Source organism: Propithecus coquereli, unplaced genomic scaffold (assembly GCF_000956105.1).
Source record: "Propithecus coquereli isolate 6110/MARCELLA unplaced genomic scaffold, Pcoq_1.0 Scaffold2, whole genome shotgun sequence".
Taxonomy (NCBI): domain Eukaryota; kingdom Metazoa; phylum Chordata; class Mammalia; order Primates; family Indriidae; genus Propithecus; species Propithecus coquereli.
The window spans coordinates 5,201,753-5,223,948 of record NW_012144966.1 but is presented as its reverse complement, the minus strand read 5'-3'; the positions used below and the strand labels follow the sequence as shown (position 1 = coordinate 5,223,948).

Genomic DNA, 22,196 nt, shown 5'->3' with positions numbered 1-22,196 from the left:
CTCTGTCTCAAAAAAAAAAAAAAAAAAAAAAAAGGAACTCCTTAGGGACAGTTCATCACGATAATGGCCAAGGCTGCCTTTAGCTATCCCGTCAGAACAGATTTTACTGGTATGTTAAAAATGAACAAAATACACAGGAGAGAAGGTGAAATTTTTTTTGGAGACAGGGTCTTGCTCTGTCACCCAGGCTACAGAGCAGTGCAGCCTCAAACTCCTGGGCTCAAGCAGTCCTTCTGCCTTAGCCTCCTGAGTAGCTAGGACTACAGGTGCACACCACGGTGCCCAACTAATTTTAAATTTTTTTTTTTTTTTAGAGATGGGGTCTTGCTGTGTTGTCCAGGCTGGTCTTGAATTCCTGGCCTCAAGCAATCTTCCCACCTTGGCCTCCCTAAGTACTGGGATTACAGGCACAAGCCACTGCACCCAGCCCAAGAAAAGGTATAATATTTTAATGATCAATAAATACATTAAAAATAAAGATTTTATGTGTATGGTGTTCACCTTCAACTTTGTTCCCTGAAATCCCCTATTGGGAGGGAGGGGAGGGGCAGGGGGAAAAAAGGAAGAGGGTAGGGGGAAGGAAGAAGGGAAGGAATGAACTGACAGGTTATATTACTGACATTTGGATGGGACACATACATTCCATTAACATTCCCAACAGATCTTTAGTACCTTTGATTTGTCTCTGGGTTTCATCATTGTAAGACATATTTCTCTACCTTCAGAATTGAAATTTGGTTCCTATGGCAACCTCTTATTCCAAATAGAGTATAGGAATTTAACTTCAGTTATTCTCTGCTTTTTCCCCATTCTGTGAGAATAAATTTTTAAAAATTACAAGTGCAATTCAACTTACACAAATTTCCTATAAAATAACTGAGTAAATCAAATCATAAGGCCAGGGTAGGGGGGGATAATCCCTTAAAGGAATACTTTGCTCAATATTCTTTTCCTTTTTTTTTTTCCCAAGGAGAAGAATAATTCTGCAAAAGAATTACATAGTTAAGTTCTGTTGTCTAAGTTCTGATTTTTGCCAGGAAATCTTAAAATGGGTCTCATACATAAAGACATCTGAAAACTTTAACATTCAGTATAATAATGGTTATGAATGTTTATATAGCAAAGTCAGAATCAGGGAAGAGAGAAAAAATGGTTTCTTTAGAAATTAACTGTTGAGAAAGTAAGAAACCCATAAAGACTACTGTTATCAATTGCATTTGACAAATATATAGAAATGTTTCATTGAAGCATATTTCTCCATAGCATTCTTTAAAAATCAAATTTAGTATTCGTAAATGCTTTGGTAAAACAAAAACAATAAACAACATCAACAAACACACATTATGGCACTACTGATCCACTGAAGAAAACCGCACTCCGTGACCTACATCCCTCCCTAAATCTCTCTCCACACCAGGCCAGGGCCACACTGTTCTTACTACTTTTCCTTCCATCCAATGCTGGTTTCACTGCAGAGACTCCAGTTACCGTGTTCTTCGTTTTCTCCTTGACTAGGAGGTATGCAACTCTTCGCTTAGAATCTTCACCAAGTCCTTGGTGCAGTAATAAACAGTCAGGGGCCTTTTGATATACCAGTAACTCCTACTTCAGACCTTTGTATCTCAGAAAATTAACCCAAAGTATTATATCTTTTCCTACCAGAAACTAACATTTATGGAGCAGCTACTCTCATATGGCTTACATATTAAGGGCAGCAGTATGCACTGGGAAGGGGGAGAAAAATGAAATCTCCAGAGTTGCTTTTTCACTACAGAGAATAAAATGAGGAAAATGAATCTTTCATAAAAACCTTCATAAAAAAAGTGAGGGCCTCAGCAGGTATTTCCTATAGAAACAGGGAGAGTGAGGAAAAGACGGGAAAAAAAGTGTTCTTTCTGCAATGAGTCAAGGAAGAGCTCAGAGACAGGCAGTGGCAACAGAAGAGGGAGAGGCAGATCAATCCCTGGGGTTGACTAAGGAAAGAAAGGAAATCACTAAGAAATTTCATTCCAGGGATCTACTTACATCCCTAACAGTCCTGTGCCCGCTCTTAACACTATCCCAGTAAGGGGCTTCTAACCCAAGTCATATGGGCCACCAATAGTATTGTAGTGTCTCAAAGTGAAAAAGTTGCTACCTAATATCTGTAGTCCCTCTCTTCCTTATTAGGGGTGAGAAGATGTCTGCCTTGTGGGTAGGAGTGGCCATGTAATATAATTCTGGCCAATGATACATAAACTAAGAGTTTCTAGGAAAGCTCTGTATTCTTTTTTTTTTTTTTTTTGAGACAGAGTCTCACTCTTTTGCCTGGGCTAGAGTGAGTGCTGTGGCGTCAGCCTAGCTCACAGCAACCTCAAACTCCTGGGCTCAAGTGATCCTCCTGCCTCAGCCTCCCGAGTAGCTGGGACTACAGGCATGCACCACCATGCCCGGCTAATTTTTTGTATATATTTTTAGTTGTCTGATTAATTTCTTTCTATTTTTAGTAGAGACGGGGTCTTACTCTTGCTCAGGGTGGTCTCCAACTCCTGAGCTCAAACAATCTGCCCGCCTCGGCTTCCCAGAGTGCTAGGATTACAGGTGTGAGCCACTGCGCCCGGCCTCACTACCCATTCTTAATATAACATGGTCTCTACCTACATCAACATCCAGCTCTCTCTCTGCTGAATATGCTCCCTGGTGTCTCCATCCTTCTCAAACACTCAAGGTAAGTTCTAAATACAATAGTCCAGATGAGTTCTGGTCCCTGAGAGGAGAGTGAAGCTGTTTATTTCCTTTTTCTATAAAGTGGTTATCAGTCCTAACTGTACTTCAGAAGCAACTGCAGAGTTTAAAAAATTTTTTCAATATATTTTTTAAATAGAGATGCCTAATTCCTGCTCCAGACTGTAGAACCAACATCTCTGAAGAGCAACTGCTGATGTATACTTGTGAGGTTAGTCATTTGGACCCAAGAGCAGGGTTCAAACCTACTGCTCCAGCTGTGGATACCTTTTAAGATCCTGATTGTGTCATAGAATGTATTTTTATTTAGCTACACTTCATGTCATTTGCAATTTTGATGGACTTTCACCTTATAGTTTCATCCAAGTTTCTATGAAAAGTGTTGAGCTATCCAGGGCTGAGGCCTAGGCTCTATATCATATAATGAGAAATCTTCAGATAAACAACAATTATCTAATACTGTTGTTGTTGTTGACTGAAATTAACAACCACTGCCACCTGCCTCTGGTGAGCTTTTGTATTATAGAGGCTACAAAGCTAAACACTGTCTTTTTCAGACTCCTTGCAACTAGAATTCTGGGTAACTGTACTCTTCCATGGCTGGGAAAAGGAAAAATGAGCAGAGGTTATATGTCCGCTACTTCAATTATCTCCTTCTACCAAGCATAGTTGTGGACACCTGGAGGATTTTAAAGTAGCATTCTAGCATCTAGTCACCAGTTTCACCAGTGCTGAGTGGTGGGTGGCTGCAGTAATATTGGTCGCTTTCTCCTCCAGCCATTGATTTTGTTAACACCCTGTGATTTAAATCTCTTTCTGTTTAAAATACCTAGAGTAGTTTCTGTTTCCTCCAATAAACTGTCACTGATACAAGCACATTTGGGTGTAACTGTTCAACCTTCATAACAGAACCATCAGCTAGGTCATAGTACACGGTATCTACATGGATATCATTAAAGACCTTGTCAAATACTTTTCCAATATCCTAAGGTATAATATCCAAACCCTGTGTTTTCTCTGATCTAGAAGTTTAGCAATGCTGTCAAAAAAGGCAATCATATTATTCTGATATGATTTGCTTCCAGTAACCTATGCTAACTTATAATGACCCTGATCTTTCCTAAAGGACCCACAGATATTCCAGAATCCTGCCTAAGAGGGACATTGAGGTCACCAGCCCCAGAGTAGTGATGTGATTTTGGTGTCCACCTGGATCTGTATATTACCTTTATCATTTACTTGCTATGAAATCTTGAACATTCCCCTAAGTCTCAGTTTCCTTAGTGGAAAATGGTAGTGAAAATGCTATTTTATAGGATCCTGGTGTGGAGTAAAAGATAACACATAAGTCCCGAGCACAATGTTTGGCCCACAGTAGGACCTCAGATGATGATAGCTATAACCTGAGAAATTAATTTTTTTCTCCCTTTCTGAAAATAAAAAAATAAAATTTAAATTTACTCATTCATGGTTTCATGGCACTTTCCTCATTTTCTCAGCAAGACATCAAATTTCGCAAACAGTGGAAAATAGTTCTCTCACCTCAAGTTATCTCAATATACAATATCAAACACACTCCTAGTCAGGAGATGCCAGACCAGCTGAGTACACTCTTGCCATTCATTTCCTCATCTTGCCATTCAAATCCCTCTTATTCATGTTTGTGCTACTCAGTTTATTTTAGAGATCATCATTTTCTGTAGATGACAAGCTCTGACAAGCTTACTGAATAAAGACAGATAGAGCAAGGTCTTCGAAAAGTCAGAGAAAAGTAGGAGCAAGAATTTGCCATGGGAAGGAAATAAACAGAGCTGTTCAATAGCTCAGTATCTCCAGTGCCAGGGGGATCAGGCCTTCCTTAGTGCATGTGAAGCAGGGCTTAACAAAGCCCAAGGCCCTCCAGATGCTCCAGCTTCCCAAGTTGTTGGAAGGACAAAATGGAGTGGGCAGATGGAGAATACCCTTTATTGATTATTTACTGTACTTAAAGCACCCTGCTAAGTGCTTTGTGAATTTATCTAAATTAATACACACACACACAAACACAGAGACAAATACACATCACTGAAACTCAGAAAACATAAGTAACACACAATTAATAAGTGGTCTGACTTCAGATTCCATGCTCTTTTCACTACACCACATCGTTTGTTCAGAAAATATTTAATGAACTCTTACTATGTTTTTGGTATTAGAAATACGGTGGGGAAAAAAAAAGTAATCACACAGAAGCAGGCACTTACAATGCAGGGTGACAAATGCCATAAGAGTAAAAGCTTGGGGTGAAATGGGAGCATATGGGAAGAGCATCCAGCCCTAACAGGGGGTCAGTAGAGGAAGCAACATCTTAGCCTGAGAGGATGAGTATGAACTGGCCAAGGAAGCAGAAATCCAAACAGAAGGATTTGGGCAGTGCAAACACCCAAAGGTAAGAAAGAGCACTGTAAGAGCTGAGGAGCTGGAAGGAGGAGGAGGATGAAGACAGAATAGTGAGATAGGAGAAAAGAGGTACGTAGGAACCAGAGCATATACTGCCTTTTAACCCATGTTGGGCTTTAGGCTAAGAGCAACTGAGAGTCACTGGGAGGCCATATGCAGAAGAGAGATGTGGTAAGATCTCTATGGAGGGTAGAGGATCAAGATCAGAGGCAGGGGATCAATTAGGAAGCCATATAAGTGAGAAACTATGAGGACCTGCACTAGAGAAATGCAAGCAGATGGTAAGAACAGGACAGAGATATTTAGGAAGCAGAATTGATGAGATGATGTTAATTCCATGAGGGTGAAGGAAGAGAGAGAAGTTAAGAATGAATCAAATTTTTCTTTTTTGTTTTTGAGACAGGGTCTTGCTCTATTGCCTGGTCTAAAGTATAGTGGCATGATCATAGCTCCTTGCAACCTCAAACTCCTGGGCTTGAGAGATCCTCCTGCCTTAGCCTCTCAAGTAGCTGGGACTACAGGCACACACCACCATGCTTGGCTAATTTTTCTATTTTTTGTAGAGATGGGGTCTTGCTATGTTATCCAAATTGGTCTCGAACTCCTGGCCTGAAGTAATTCTCCAACCTTGGCCTCCCAAAGTGCTAGTATTACAGATATGAGCCACTGCACTTAGCCAAATTTTTCTATCTCATTCCAAAGTCCATGTTAAAATACCTATACAAGCCAGGCACAGTGAATGAGTGACAGAGTGAAACCCTGTCTCTTTAAAACAAACCAACAAAAAATCCAGAAACACCCTACCTATACAGCTTCTCTAGGTTCTTGCCTGATAACGTTTAATTTTTTTCTATGAAGTAGGAAGCAAGATCATCTAAAACTGAGAGAGGAGGTGGCAGGAAGAGATTCAGTAAATATCTAAAACAGCCACTTTCTAGAATGAAAAAGAGCTGAGCAGAGTACCACAGGCCTCCAGGAAAGTTCTGGAAATGGCCCAAATGGGGCTGAAGGTATTGAACTAGTAGCCCTCATCGGTGCAGATGTGAGATTTTTCTCCAGTAGCACTCAGCAGCCAGGGTGAAGATGCAGAGACAATGAACAGATAGACTGATCCATAGTCATAGTTTTCCAGGAGAGACAGAAAAGACAGACGTTAGGGCAGAGGAGTGAAGGATATGAGTAAGAGAGTGGCCGAAGCAATGAAATATAGCCTCTAAGCTGAATATAGAAGTGGAGGGTAGGTATGCTAATAAAAAGAAAGCAGACTAGGAACTAGGAAAGGGTCAAGGAATTAGAGGGCCCCCATAAAAGCATTTCCCCAAAAGAGGTTCGCAGACACTAATTACATAGGATGTTAATCGCTGATATGCTTTTCATTAAAAGCTTTTCATGATCAAGTTAGTTAAGGAAAGCCTGGGTAATATAAGTTTTAAACTGGTTTCCTTCCTGCACTACTTGCAGAGCATTTAATAAGCTAATAATATATACTGTAATTCTCTAATAATTTATCTCCAGGATAAATACTTCTGATTATTGTATATTATCAATCTATCTATTTATATTTATCAGAGAATTTCTCTGAATGGGTATCTTAAGGAACACATTTTCAGAAGGTCTGCTCTGTGCAATGAAAGGTAGGGACAGGAGAACACTTAAAAAGAAGTGGTATGTTACCAGGTAATAGCTTACTAAGGTTTACCTGACAGTTCTCTTAGCTTTCAGAGGTATGACTCTTTAATCCTACTACAAGTCAATACAAAAAAACCCAACAATATTTGACTCTGACCTTACTGTAATTAGTATTCATTCATGAAACCAATATCCCAAGAACATCCACTATTATGTGGCACAGGATTCTTACCAGGACAAACCTCACAGTTTATCTGGTGAAACAACAGACACACAATAATGCACATGCACACAAAATAACTGGGTTGAAAAGTATGGCTCTTCCTCAGATACCAATAAGGTATAGTTTCCCTTCAGAGCAACCAGAGCTACCACTCCAGCCCCAGTTCTGTTAAGACCAGAAAATTTCTCCACAGAGACAGTACCAACTGAGTAGATTTGGGCTGAACAAGATAAAAAGTCCCAGTCTTCTCTTTGCTGAAGTTGGTGCTCTCCCAGAGTCACCCACAATTAAATAATCTCAATTACCCCCACCAATTTGCTGACAATAGATTCTTGATCTGGTTCTAATCTAATCATTTAGGAGAAAAAGTCCAAAAAGTTGATTTCCTTAAATGACAACCAACCTGTTTATATCCACTTTCAATCATTCAGAATTCCAACTGGAACAGACCAGCATGGAAGGAAAAAGTAGAGATCCATGTGTAAATACTGGCTGGTGCTGGATCATGAAGGCCTTTGGTCACACAGCTGAAGCCTGGACATTACATGGGTAATGAGGAGGCCTCAGAGACGTGTGAATAGGAAGAGTGGGAGTAGGAGGGTGTAGGCAATGCCATCACTGCTGAAAACCAGTTTGGACAGTTCTTCTTGGGATTATGACTGTAGGATCCATGCCCACTGTTTTTAAACAGATCAATTTTAAATATTTTTTGTCACTTTTCTCAATTATCCTTCAAAAAGGTCTTTGAATAATTTTGCTTCTTAGAGGTAAGGAAAACAGGTCTGCAATTTCTAGTGTCATGGATAAAGTTAAAAAAACTGACAAGAATGCTGTATCAGGCAACTCACTTGAAACTCCAATAGAAAAGGAGATGGAAATCAGAATCTTCAGCACACAATGTAACATTCTAGAGATTTTAGAAAACCAAAAATAATATACTACTATAATCTTTTTAGGGAACAAAAATTCTAAAGATACATTAGCAAATGAGGCTCTGACTGAAGTGACATAAGCTGAGACCTCATACCAACTAATCTCATAAACTTTAAAGATTTAGGTCATGAGGAAAAACAAAACAAAAATAATTATGTGGTTTCAAGAAAAGTAAGTCTTTCCTCAATTACTTCTTTACATTCTTTACTATTGCTATACTACGGTATGACAATCCCTAGGGGTTATACTAACACCACTTGATTAGGTTTTTGGGAACATCAAAGTCCCACATTACAGAATGAAGTCTAATTTGCAGAAACTTAAAATACATGGAAAGTTGGTTCGTGGGATTTAAAACTTGCTGAGACACATAAAATAACTGCAACTATAGTAAACCACTATCTGCTCAACTTATAAGTAGATTTTCTATAAAAACTCTTGTGACAAAAAGTCATACCTATTATATATAATTTGTTATAACAAAATTATAATATATATTGATTTCTGTGGTTGTAAAAGCCAAAAGTCATTATACAAAATATATGGAAATCTGTGATATAGCTTTAAAGTGTGATGTTTGATAAATAATCATCACCATCTCTTCCTTGAAATATAATATAATATAATCTCACATGAATTAGATTCTACAAAGACTTGGTTTTTTAATCACTGCATATATGCTGATGTTCAACTGCATTACTACATGAAAAACTTGTTTATATAGTTTCATAGGGAGCTCAGTAGTAGCTCACTAGAGATACAACAAAGTACTCAATGATCTTCTAACTGATCTGCTAGAATCATAAAATTTGAGTAAAGGAAATTTATCAGCTTGTGGAAAAATAGTGTTATATCTGATGGGAAATGTGTTAGCTGTTTTACCACAGGGTCTTTTTGACATGCGCGGCATATGACTTGTACCATAACGCTAGCTGGGTTTGGAGGTCACAAGACCATCCTTTGCAGTTGAGTAAGGCATGTTATAGATACTACTATAGTATCTGTATAGAATAGTATAGAATAGGCAGAAGGCCTATTCTGGTCAGAAGCCCAGCTAGGAATTTCAGGAAATCTTAAGATTTAGGCTGCTTTCCAGGGCAAAGGCTCAGGAGACCCACCAGTGGCAGGGGATAGAAAACTCATACGCCACCCCCAGGATTAACCACACAGCAATCTGTTTGCACTTTGTGCTTCATGACCCTCCCCTTCCAAAGAACATCTGCCCCATACAGGGCTATATATCACAAGGAAATGTGAAGAAAGCAGCAGCAGCAAGCCAAGTGACTTGAAGCTACGAGGTGAGACCTCACAGGGGAGTAGCAAAAAGAAAGGGGTGGGCAAAAAGAAAATGGAAATACCGGAGAGGAAATTCCAATATCCATTTGCAGTACTAGCAACTCACTTGAATATTTATAATTTTCTGGGCTCTACAATGGTAAAAGTCATGTAATCCTGTTTTTCTGCCAGTTAGAAGCAATACTGTCTAGTGCTTAGACTTTAACATTAACCACACGGGACTAGAGTAGTAGCAGGAAGGGATGAGAAAGGTCAGCTGGTATGAAGAGAGATAATTTGTTTTTGCCCATCACTGTGAAATCACAATGTCCTACATTGTTTAACTGCAGTTTCTTAAAAAAACATTTTTTAAAAAAAGAAATGCTGGTTTGTGAAAGCATCCCTGTCTTAATCACTCTGTAAGTGAAGGAGGCCAGAGAGGATGTCTTAATCATCATTTTGGCCCCTGCAGCACCCCTGGCACTGTGCCTCACACATGATAAGCAGAGTAAATACGCGCGAAAGCAAACCTTCTGTATGAGCATCCCTGTCTCTCCTTCTTTCTAGTGTTTATTTTCCCACTTCAGCCCTTATTTCTTCCCATAGCTTGCGCTGCTCTGTGTGGCTTAACTGATAATTTGGGCAACGTGAAATAATATTATGTTGTATTTATTGCAACACAATATTAGGTTCACTTTTTTAATTGGAAAAGTAAATATTAGGAACACTATCTTTTTCGTTCTAAAATACTTTACAAATTAAATTATGGGTTAGCAGCCTTCAACAGAAAAACGTTCCACAACTCTAAGTTAAAGATGTGTTGCTTTCTACTATGTTAAAATAAAATTTTAAAAAGTTTACTTGTGCCATACTCTTTTTTTACTGTTACATAAAGCCAAGAAATAAAGTTTGTCATAACTGGCTATAAAAAGTAATAAAGAACTATCCTGGTTTCTAAGGAAGTATACTTTCAAAATAGTCAATGGGAAAAAGCCACATACTTTTCATAGTTCCATCTTCTTCTTCCTCATCCTCACTGTTTATAACCATGGTCCCCAAGTCAGATTCTAACATCGTGCTATTGTGTTCAATCATGGTCTGTGCCCCTTCACTCATCGTGCTTGTGGCCCGCATCGTGCCCACGCTCTCAGAACTAGTCTTCACCATGGTGTGGGAATCCAGTTCATCTTCATCCTGCAAGCAAAATACTGCAATGAAGAAAGACTTTTCTAAGACAACTGAATTTCCTAATTTCTTGAACAACAGCATGGATATATTATACTTTTAATAATAAAAATACTACTATTACTACTAATTTTAATATAAGTACACACATACAAATGTTATCATATGAGCCAAAATTATCCAAAATAACCTGAAGCTTTAGGTAATTAAACATCAAGGAATAGAAACTGTTTGATGAAATAGAAGGCTGCTCTTGCTTTTAAAATAAGGATTAAGAGAGGTAAATTAGCAACAAATGCATTACAAAGAATACTGTGACACAATAATTAAACATACAAAAGAGAAGCTCTTTAAGATAGAACATGCTGGCACTCTCTATTACAATAAGCATAATAACGTTTATAATGTTGTACAACAGCCACTAGCTTTTTCTTTTAAATTGTGGCAAAACATACATAACATAAAATTTACCATTTTGACTTTTTTTTCCCTCCCCTCAAAGACAGGGTCTTACTCTGTTGCAAGGACTAGAGTGCAGTGGTATCACCATAGCCCACTGCAACCTCAAACTCCTGGGACAAGAGATCCTCCTGTCTCAGCCTCCTGAGTAGCTGGGACCACAGGCACGTGCCACCACGCCAGCTAATTTTTCTATTTTTTGTAGAGACAGGATCTTACTATGTTGCTCAGGCTGGTCTCAAACTCCTTGGCCTCAAGTGATCCTCCTGTTGGCCTCCCAAAGTGCTAGGATTACAAGCATGAGCCACAATGCCTGGCCCATTTTAACCATTTTTAAATATATAGTTCTGTGGCATTAAGTACATTTACAATATGATACAAATATCACTACTATATATTTCCAGAACTTCATCATCATTCCAAACAGAATCTCTATACCAATCAGATAATAATTCCTCATTCCCCATTTCCCTAGCCCCTGGTAACCTCTATTCTACTCTCCGTCACTATGAATTTAACTATTCTAGGTACCTTATGTAAGTGGAATCACACAATATATGGTCTTTTGTGTCTGGCTTATTTCGCTTAGCATAATGCTTTCAAGGTTCATTCATGTTGTAGCATCTGTTGGAATTTCATTCTTTCTTAAGGCTGAATGATGTTCCATTGTATGTATATACCACATTTTGTTCTCTCACTCATTTGTTGATGGATATTTGGGTTGTTTACATCTTTTGAGTATTGTGAATAATGCCACTGTGAACATTAGCATACAAGTATCTGTTCGAGTCCCCTGTTTCAATTCTTTTGGGTATATACCTAGAAGTGCAATTCCTGGTTGATACGGTACCTCTATGTTTAATTTTTTGAGCCCCCAAACTGTTTTCTACAGTGGATATACCATTTTACATTCCCACCAGCAATGATTAGGATTCTAATTTCTCTACATCCTTGGCAATATTTATTATTTTCCATTTTTAAAAAATAATAGCCATTCCGAAGGATATGAAGTGGTACTTCATTGTGGTTTGATTTGCATTTCCCTAATGACTACTGACCACTGATGTTAAGCCATCTTTTCACATGCTTATTATTGTCCCTTTGTCCCCATCTTCTTCAGAGAAATATCTATTTGCCCATTTTGAAATGGATTGTTTGGTTTTTTACTGTTGTAGAGTTTTATACATTCTGGATATTATACATTGTAGACAGCAATCCTTTATCAGATATATGATTTGCATATATTTTCCCCCATTCTTTTTACTCTGTTGATAGTGTCCTTTAACGTACAAATGTTTTTAATTTTGATGAAGTCTGATTTATTTATTTTTTCTTTTGTTGTCATATCCCAGCGGTTAGTTTTTAAACGTTTCACAGAAGAATCAAGTCAGTAATGTAAGTATGAATAAAAAAATGTTCCTTAGAACATTCACCAAAAGATATATTGGAATAGGGCCATAAAAATAAACTAACAAATTCTGTTTGAAAGACCAAAGAAATTGCTACTTAGAAAAGCTTGATTATACACTGAAATTCATTTACATCTATTCCACTTTTAGTAGAAATATACAAGCAAAATCTAGTTCTGGCAGAGGTCAAAATGTAAATGTGAAAAATAGGAACATCAATGTTGTAACTCAGCAACTTAGGTGGTTTGACATAACAATAGTTTGACAGCTGTTTGATACCTCTCTTCTTCTTAAACCTACATGATAAGCTTGGGCATTATATCTCAAAGTCTTCTGTTCTTCTTTCTTGACCCTCTCTCTTTTAGAAGACCTCTTCATTCTCATACCTTCAACTATATGTTGAGAACTCCCAAATCCTGCACGCTTCTTGTGTCTTTACTTACTTCTTAAATGCCTAATGATGCTTAAAACTTGATGTTCCCAAATAAGATATTATTTCATCCATCTCTTTGCCTTGTCTGCCTCCATCCCCAACAACCACCACAAAACACAGTAATCTTCACCAGCTACCCAAGAGTAAAATTTCAATGTCTTCTTGTGTTTATTCTCTTTCATTCCCTATATGCTACTGTTCAACAAGTTCTTTAAAAAAATTTTTTTGAAAGAAAAAATGATGTGAAGACACAGAGAGAATATAACCATCTACAAGCCAAGGAGAGAACCTCAGGAGAAACCAATCCAATCAACACCTTGATCTTGGACTTCTAGAAGTAAATAAGACTTCATCAGAATTAAAAACTTTTGTGCATTAAAGGACACTATCAACAGAGTAAAAAGACAGAATGGGAGAAAATACTTGCAAATCATATATCTGATAAAGGATTGCTATCTAAAATGTATAATATCCAGAATGTATAACAACTCTACAACAATAAAAAACCAAACAACCCATTTCAAAATTTCCTCCAGACTGTGAGGAAATAAATGCCTGTTGTTTAATCAAAAACAAACAAACAAACAAACAAAAACTTCTCAGGTCCATCTCATCTCTTCTTTTCCATTCCCACTGCTACTGAGTATACTTACTCACTACCTCATACCTAGGTTATGGCAGATAATGCTTCCTGACTGAAGACTCTCCCATCTAACCTTCTAGAATCAGACAGACATTAGTTCAAACCCTGGCTCAAATCACTTACTAGGCATAAGACCTTTAGGCTAGTTATTCAAACTCTCTGGACTTTAGTTTCTTCCATTGGTGTTATAATGATTAAATGAGAAAAGGTATGCAAAAATGCCTGCATGCTACCTGGAACAAGGTAGTTTGATACCTTCCTCAAAGTACATTACGCTATATTAATTTTTCTTGAATATTATTTATATCACAATAGTCTCTTACGGAAGAATCTACAATGGTTCACAGTTCTTGTCTACATTAAAGCTGATCATTTCTGCCTAGATTTTAATGTTCTCTGTGATCTTATTTTATTCTATCTGGCCAATCCTCTTTTCACATTGTTAATATGTCTTCCAATTAGGCAGGCTGACTTTAACTGACTCTCTCTGCCATAACTCTGCATGGTAACTCCATAAGATGTTATGCTCATTAAGACTATCTTTGCTCATGTCTTCTTTTCTACCTAGAGTGCCCTTCCACTCTATCCATTTAACTAAATCCTACCTAGTCCTACAGATCAAGCATCTATTACCTCTATGGCTAATTCAATCTTTGTTAATTATCCTCGTTTCCAAACTTCTGTAGAATTTATAACCTGCATTATATACTTTTTGCATTAAATTTATGACCTCATATTGTGAGCAATTGTTTTGTAAAATCTTTTATAAATGTAAGTACCTCGCAGACAAGAATGCCTTAGAAAACTTCTGAATCTACTGAAGTGCTTCATTCAGTATTCAAAACAGTGTTTATGAAAGTTGTCAGAATCAAAATGGAGTCAATTTGTGCTTCCAAAAAAATTAAAAAACTCTGACAAATAGAGCTGGATTCTCATGCATAAATGCCTGATAACAAAAACAATCACAAAAACTCTGCAAAGAGCACAACCTTATACAAAGGCCATCACAACCTTACACAAAAAATACTTCTGTGAAGACATCTGCCCAGAAACTGCCTGACTAACCTCAGGCTGGTGCCGCCTGTGTTATTTGATCCTTGTAGCCAAGGATAATCTGAAAACAATTATGTAATTCTCTCCATTTTGCCTTTAAAAACCTTTGTCTTCCTCCCTGCATTTACACATAGTTTACTATGGTACCCGTGTTCCCATGGCAATGCGTTATTCCCAAATAAATACCATTTTCTTTTAGCGAGTCTCTCTCTATCTGTTATTTAGGTTGACATGTTCAATACATACTCACTTTTTCATGGAATTATAAAATCACAGACCTTTACAGTTTGAGAGAAAACTAATTCAACCCTTCATTTTATATCTGAAAGCACCAAGGTCCATAGAAAGTAAGAGACTTCCCTGAGGTCACACACCTACTTAAAAGTAGAGCTGGGACTAAGAAGCAAGTTCTTTTATTTCTTAGCCCATAATTCCACTACATATATGTACCTTACTTACATTTAAATTTGTATTCACTTGAATGCTTAAGTTTGAGGTGCAGGCTTACAATTTTAACAGCTTATGTCACCAGCTCCTATTCCCAAAGAGTCTCAGATTATTTGGTCCATTCTAGTCTAAGCCGCTATCTTACCTTACTTGGACTATTAAAATGGCCTCCTAACTGTTTTCACTGTTTCCATTCTTGCCCCTTTTAGTCTCACATACAGAGGCAGATCGATCCTTTCAAAAGACAAATCACATCATGTTACTTTCCTGCTGAAAACTCGCATTTGGTCTCTCATCACACTTAAAATAAAATCCAAAACCTTTATCATGGCCAAATGTGATCTGGCCTAGTAACACCTGCCAATCTCATCTCCTATCACATTCCTTCTTGCTCACCAAGCTCTAGCCAGGCTGGCCTCCTCTGCTATTTCTTGAGCATTATAAGCACATTCCCCCTTGAACCTTTAAATTGGCCGATCTCTCAGACAGGAATGCTCTTTCACAAGACAGCTTGATTATTTATTTAACTGAAGTCTCTACTTAGATGACACATCCTCGGTGAGGCTTTTTCTCACCACCAATCTAAAATGAAGCCACCATCATTCTCTGTTCTTCCATATTTTTCACAGCCTGTACCTGGTCTTCTCTACCACTAGAATATAAGTTTGATGAAGGCAAGAGAGTTCTTTTTAACTTCTGAATCCCCATTGCTAAAATACCTGGTACACAGTAGGTACTTGATAAATATTTATTTAATGAATGAATCAATTTATATTTTCATTTATTAATTCATTCAACAAGCATTTATTATACATTTGTAATAGGTCAAGTAGTGGGCCAGGTATTGAAGATAAAAAAAATGAATAAGACATAGTTTCATTCCATTTTGTTTTTTTTAGGGAGTTTGAGGTCTAGGAGAAATCTACCATGTGAACAATAAGTTTGTTCACACCTCTTAAATGCTGTAAGTGTTGACAGTACAATAGGAATACCAAGAGTAGCACCTCTAACTCTGCCTTTAACAAGTAAAGAGGGCCTCACAGGGCAGGCTGCCCTTGAGTTAGGTCTTAAAGGATGAGTAGACTATATATGTAACATAGATACATAAATTTGGGTAGGGTGCTTTATATTACAACTCCTTTTTACATCAGAATTACACTCATACACATCCCTTCTCAGCTCAGACACCCTAAGACTGAATTAGTTGTCATACTTTTGTATTCCCATAGCACCTTGCACTTATGCTGATCATATACTTAGCACACAATACTGTAATTATCTATACACTTGTCTTGTCTAACTCCCCCATTAGACTCTAAAATCTATAAGGGCAGTAACCAGACCTTGTTAACAGTTATATTCCTGATATTCAGTACAAAGCACTGTTCTTATTATGTAATCTATTGAATGAATGCTGAATCCCTCATTATGAGGTAATGCCAAAGTATAGAACTAGGGACAATGTTATGTGAATAATACAATGTTTTGATTATAAAACACAGAATGGCTATTGGAGATACTTGGGGATGGGAAATAATGCCATTAACTAGAGTTATTCAGTTGATCATTCATTCAATAATGATAAAAATAGTAATGATCAATGAGTTGGAAGTACTATGCTCAAGTCTTTTCATAAGCTATCCTCATTTAATCCTCTTATTAACCCTCAGAGGTATTATTGTCACTCTTGTGCAAAGGAACCTGAAGCTCAAATAGGTTTAATACTTTGTCCAAGGTCATATAGCAAATAAGTGGAGAAGCAAGAATTCTAATCAGGTCTATCTGATTCTAAAGCCCAAGATCTAACTTGCAATTATGTAAGGCTTTTAAACTATCTACAGCATTTCTCAAGCCCAATTTAATGTATACTAGAGGTTCGTTAGAGCACGTTTCATTTTGCTAAGAGATAAAGAAAATAACATACCCATAAACAGGCTGATTTGCACTTGGTCAAAAAGCTATTATAATTTAAAAAATAGTTGGGATTTATTCTTTCCAGTAGGCCCCAGTGAGGATGGAGGAAAGAGTTATTTTCTATCAGTGCCTTTTTAAAATCTGCTAGTTTAATATCTTATTTTATCATGGTTGCAACCAGTTTATTCCCAAAACACTAAATCTATTTTTACATGTGTGAGTCATTTGTCTCATCCTTATAAGATTCAATGCTGTGACCATTACACTTAATAAGAAACATAACATCTGGTTGGTATGAAACAATACTTTTAGCCTTCCTATATCATACACTGGTAATGAATCTACAAATGGATAATGAAGCCTGTACCTCAGGATTCACACAACTGGCTTAGATAGTCTATAAAATTGTAAAAACACTGAATCAAGTTTGGAAGGGGTCTTACTGCATATTATTTTTACTTACATTAGTCACTTTCCTTAAGAATGTTAATCCAATTTACAAATTGACAGTAAAAAAGAAAATAGCAATTAAAAAAATAGCATGAACACTCAATGCACTAAGGAGGGGGTGATACCCAAACAGAAATTAATGAAGTACAGATGGAATGAGAACTAGTTTATATGAAATTAGAAAACTCAAACACTAAAAATTTGGTGATGGTGTTGAAAACTTTTCAGCAACAGTTTTTACTTTTTAAAAATCATTAACTGTAAACTTATTCTTGATATTTTAGGTTATTATTAAAATTACATTTGATAGTTCTTATATTTTTATAATGAAACAGTTGTTTATAACGTTTTTTCAAAGTTATACTTCACTTACATATACTCTGCTATTCCTCACAAAAGAAAAGCAGAAGAAAAACATGTTGACACTTTATAGAAAAAGGTCTGCAGAACAGATGCTTCCTCACTGCAGAAAGAAGCCAATTCCAGTACGGAATACAATAGCATTTTCAATCAGTGGCCATCATGTGCCAGGAATGCAAAACAGAGTACTGATGATAATCCAGTTTATGAATCATAAAATCCACATGGAATATAAATATTTGAAAACATTATTAGGAAATCCTTCTCCACTGCTAGGACAGATTTATGCTATAATAGTCTGAGAAATAACCAGAGATTTTGCATTACGTATCTTTAAATTTGCAATATCTACTACCTCAAAGTATTTTCTAAATATTCTATTACTAACTGAGTGATTTTAAGAATATTTACAGAAACATTTTAGAAAATATTTGCCATTTATAACACTAAAGAAATAGTCAGACTACTCCTTAGTTAAATAGGTGTCCTAACTGGAAAATATTCTGATTTTATTTTTCTTCTTGAAATGATTAAACACTTCTTCACTGCGAAGGCAATCAGGTAATAGCACAGTATCACTATAAGAACAATAATCTTAATGGCTTTCATTCAATTGGACAATTCTAATGAATATACATTCTGCTACAGCATGCAAAAAATTAGTCTTCAGGAAAAAATTAATATGTAAGATACATAAGTAAACCAATTATATAAAATATTGCAATATTACAGTGGTCTAGATATCTTTAAAACCTCTTAAAGATGCAAAGGAAACGACAAATAATAAATGTAACAAACGTACTACAATTGAAAAGCTGAGCTGTCAAGACAGTAAGGGAAATCTCCAAAGGCTCAAGACAGACGGTGCAGTGATAATAAGCTAAATCTTACTGTAGGGCTGCCCCGGAGGCACATGATGATGGGGATGGGGTATTGGTGGTTAAATAAGGTTTATATTTTAGTGGATAAAGGGGAAAAGAAAAGCCTTTGGGTTATCTCCAAAGTAGAACTGAAACTTCTACATAAAGTTGGGAATCTTAAAGGTCTACATCCTCAGTGAAAGGGTAAGCAAGAAACAATTTACCCACAAGCAGAGGAGACGACAAATTTCATCTGAGCTATAAGTAAGGGGGAGACTGGGATGTCTCCCTTTAGAATTTACAACCATGGGTTTGGCTTTCAATTTTACATTACCCACACGGTCTGGGTCTCCTACTGAGAAATTAACCTGACGATAGGGTAGTGCCCCAGGTGCCAATCCATCTTAGAGGAAGACTCATACTCAACCCTCAACCTAGAAGTCACATCATTCTCAGAGATAAAATCCAGCTAACATGAACTCATAGTCCCAAAGATAAACACATGAATAAACAAGCTACTGAGAATGGGTAGAAACAACAAACAGAATTACTCTTACTCCTTAGAATTAAGTTAGTTCCCTTTAGAAAACTGGATCTTAAGATAAAAATTAGGAAAGAGTAGGAAGTGGCATTCTAGATTAGGGAAAAAGAAAAACAAGCACAAAAGAAGTAATATTCTTGCTAGAATGGAAAGCAGTGAGTTTGATGTTATTAAGAGATGTCTTACAGCTTATGGAATGCTTTGAACACTGGGAGCCGGCATAAGTTACTTGGCAAAGGAGTGATAGGAACCTTGGAAACTAAAGAATACATTAGACAACGGCAAGACTGGAGAAAGAGACCGGAATCAGAAGGTTATTACTGGAATCCAAATTTGAGGATAATTAGAGCCTGTTCTAAAAAGGATCCTATAGCAACAGAAAAGACAAGCTGAATCTGAAAGAAATCATGAAAGAAGAAACCGACATTTTCTAGAAACTTTCTGGGCAGTCAAATATAATGGATTAACAATAACTCCCATATTCGGAACCTAAAGAGATCAAATTGACTCTAAGGAGAAAGTCATGAAAGATTCCAATCTGAATATATGAAGACAGGAAAAAAAAGTAGATCATGCTAGTTATTTTTAACCAAAAAGTGACTTCATGGAGTTTGCCACTTTAGCACATGATAGAGGAATTGAAACCTAATTATTTATTTGTGGTGAAAGAGTTGAATAAGAAATCAACAAGGCATGTGCAGTGCAACTTCAAGGAGATGAGAATAAAACTGGGGAAAACTGTGGCAAGAATCTTTCACTTCTCTATCCGTGCATAACTGAATTCAGGAGTTGGTGATTACTTGATGCTAACATGCTAACCTGTGTCAATAAATAAATTTTAATCATTGAGTTAGAAAAGGCAAAAATCAAAGGATACTATTGTACATTTGCTTGTATGTCTCAAATCATGGAAGAGCCCTACTAAACTAGAAATTCTACAGCAAAGTGAAACTATTGATGTGACCCAATACAGCATTACCTTTAAGTTGCATCCAGATATAGTAAAAGAAAGCACTTATCCCCTTGTCCCGCTTATCAATACACAAGGTTGCACCTGTTTCTTTTTTCTGTGTTACAAGTGAAATAGTTTACTGTATGTAGGTCAACTGGTTAACTCTGGTCTCATTGGTACCATGTTCAGTCTAACTGAGCTAAGATCTACTGGGAAAACAGTAAAAATATTCTCCTTCAAACAGTTTCCCCTAAGTACCACTTCAATATCTGACAGGCTGAGAAAAAGTAATAAATTGGTATTCATCCATTAAAAATTACTAAGATTTGCAGTATCTGAAAATCTGTACCAAGAATGAACTTTCTTCCCACTGATGTAAGTAGGTGGTCCTTTTCTTTCACTACGAAAACAGCATAATAGCTTGTACAGCTGCTGTCTTTGACATACCTGTCTTTAGCAAACAGAAACTTCATGGATCCTAACTTTTTGCATGTTCACAGGCATGTTTTAGAGTTACATCAAAGCTTTCAGGATCTCCAAAAGTCATAAAAGAGTTGTTCATCAGTACAAGTATAAATGGTGAAAGAGTGTGTGGGCAGGACTTCAGAGGCTCCATGATGCAAGACTGCACAAGTTTTTGGCATTATACTACAACTTTCCAAACAAAAGATTATCTTACATCCCCTGTGCACAATGCTGATATACAATAGAGTAAATTAAAAAGTAAAAGCAACCTAAACTATGACTTTTCATTTTTCTCTGACAGCCAAAAGCATGTCAAAGGATTAACAAAATATAAAGAAGCTTATAAAATCAAATATTAAAGAATAACACCTCTAAAAACTGTGTTCTTACAAGCAGTTTAGAAAATATCCACAAGAGGGCACCAAAGACAAAAGACTAAAATTCTATTAATTGGAGATTTACACAATAGGTTCATAAAATAGGCTATAAAATTTATTAAGATACTATAAATATCTTTCAAAAATAGACTAGTGGCCACTGATAAATTTTTAAAAATGAGATATTTTTAAATACTATAAACCACTGTCATGTCACTGTATTTTTATATAAGCAACATTTAAGTTCCTTAAGGACAATGGATGTCTTCTATATTCAGTAATCTACACAACAACCTGCATATGATAGCAGGAGCTCAATGAACAGTTGCTGATTCCACAAAATTGATAGAAGTATACAAAAGGAAATATCAAACATCAATTTATCACTTCATTCTAAATTGCTTTTATATAATAAAGACTTTTGATTGTATATCTTACGTTCCTAGAACAAATACAATGACGGGGTAATAGGTCTTTGAAAAGAATTTCTTCTTTTCCTCATTCTTTCTTTCTCTCTTCCATTATGATAATGTTTAAGAGCAAATAGAAATTTTAATAAACATTTAACAGAAGAAATATGACATAAACTTAGAAATAATAATATACTAAAATGATTTTAAGAAATCAATTTCCAAAACACAAACTTCAAAAGGAGTCTGGCAGGGCGCAATGGCTCACATCTGTAATTCCAGCACTCTGGGAGTCTGAGGTGGGAGGATCTAACTGAGCTAAAAACTACCGAGCCGCTGAGTTTGAGACCAGCCTGGGCAACACTAGTTGGACATGGTGGTGCACTCCTGTAGTCCCAGCTACCTAGGAGGCTGAGGCAGGAAAATGGCTTGAGACCAAGAGTTCGAGGTCACAATAAGCTATGATCCCGCCACTGCACTCCAGCCTGGGAGACAGAGCAAGACCCCATCTCAAAAATAAAAAATAAAAAAAAAAGAGAAGAAAGCTTAAAACACACTAAAATAACAATACTGATTTTAACAAGCAGTTTACGTTACTGAAACTCCTGATACGAATTAAATTCTTGGACAGAGGAACGTCAGGGCAGCAAAAAAACAATGTTCCCCCTCAACCCAAATATTTATCAGCAACCACTGCTGAAAAAATACCTCATGTACTAGTATGAACCTTATTAATTTTTAAATGCAAATACATTCTGTGTTGATGATACTCTTGAGGCTCTATCCTAAACAATAAGGACTAAAAGTCAGGCAAAAAATATTATAAAGCAGTTTTACACATATATTTCTTGATTCAATAAATCTTTACCAAGTAAATATTTAGGCATTTATGTAAATTCCATGTTTATTTATAAAAATATTAATACTTATATTATAATATATAATATCTACCAGGTAAATATCTATATAATACTTACTGTGTGCCAGGCAGTATGCTAAGATACCATCTTTGTCC

At 36.6% G+C, this 22,196-nt stretch overlaps 1 protein-coding gene across 2 annotated transcripts in view; it reads right to left on the bottom strand.

Moving 5' to 3' along the window:
* STK3 (serine/threonine kinase 3) overlaps positions 1-22,196 on the bottom strand; it is a 280,323-nt gene that overhangs the window by 83,033 nt on the left and 175,094 nt on the right. For both annotated transcript variants that reach the window (XM_012643656.1, XM_012643657.1), the window contains one exon: positions 10,225-10,417. In XM_012643656.1, the coding sequence (XP_012499110.1) occupies positions 10,225-10,417 (193 nt within the window). The remainder of the gene's footprint in view (positions 1-10,224; positions 10,418-22,196) is intronic.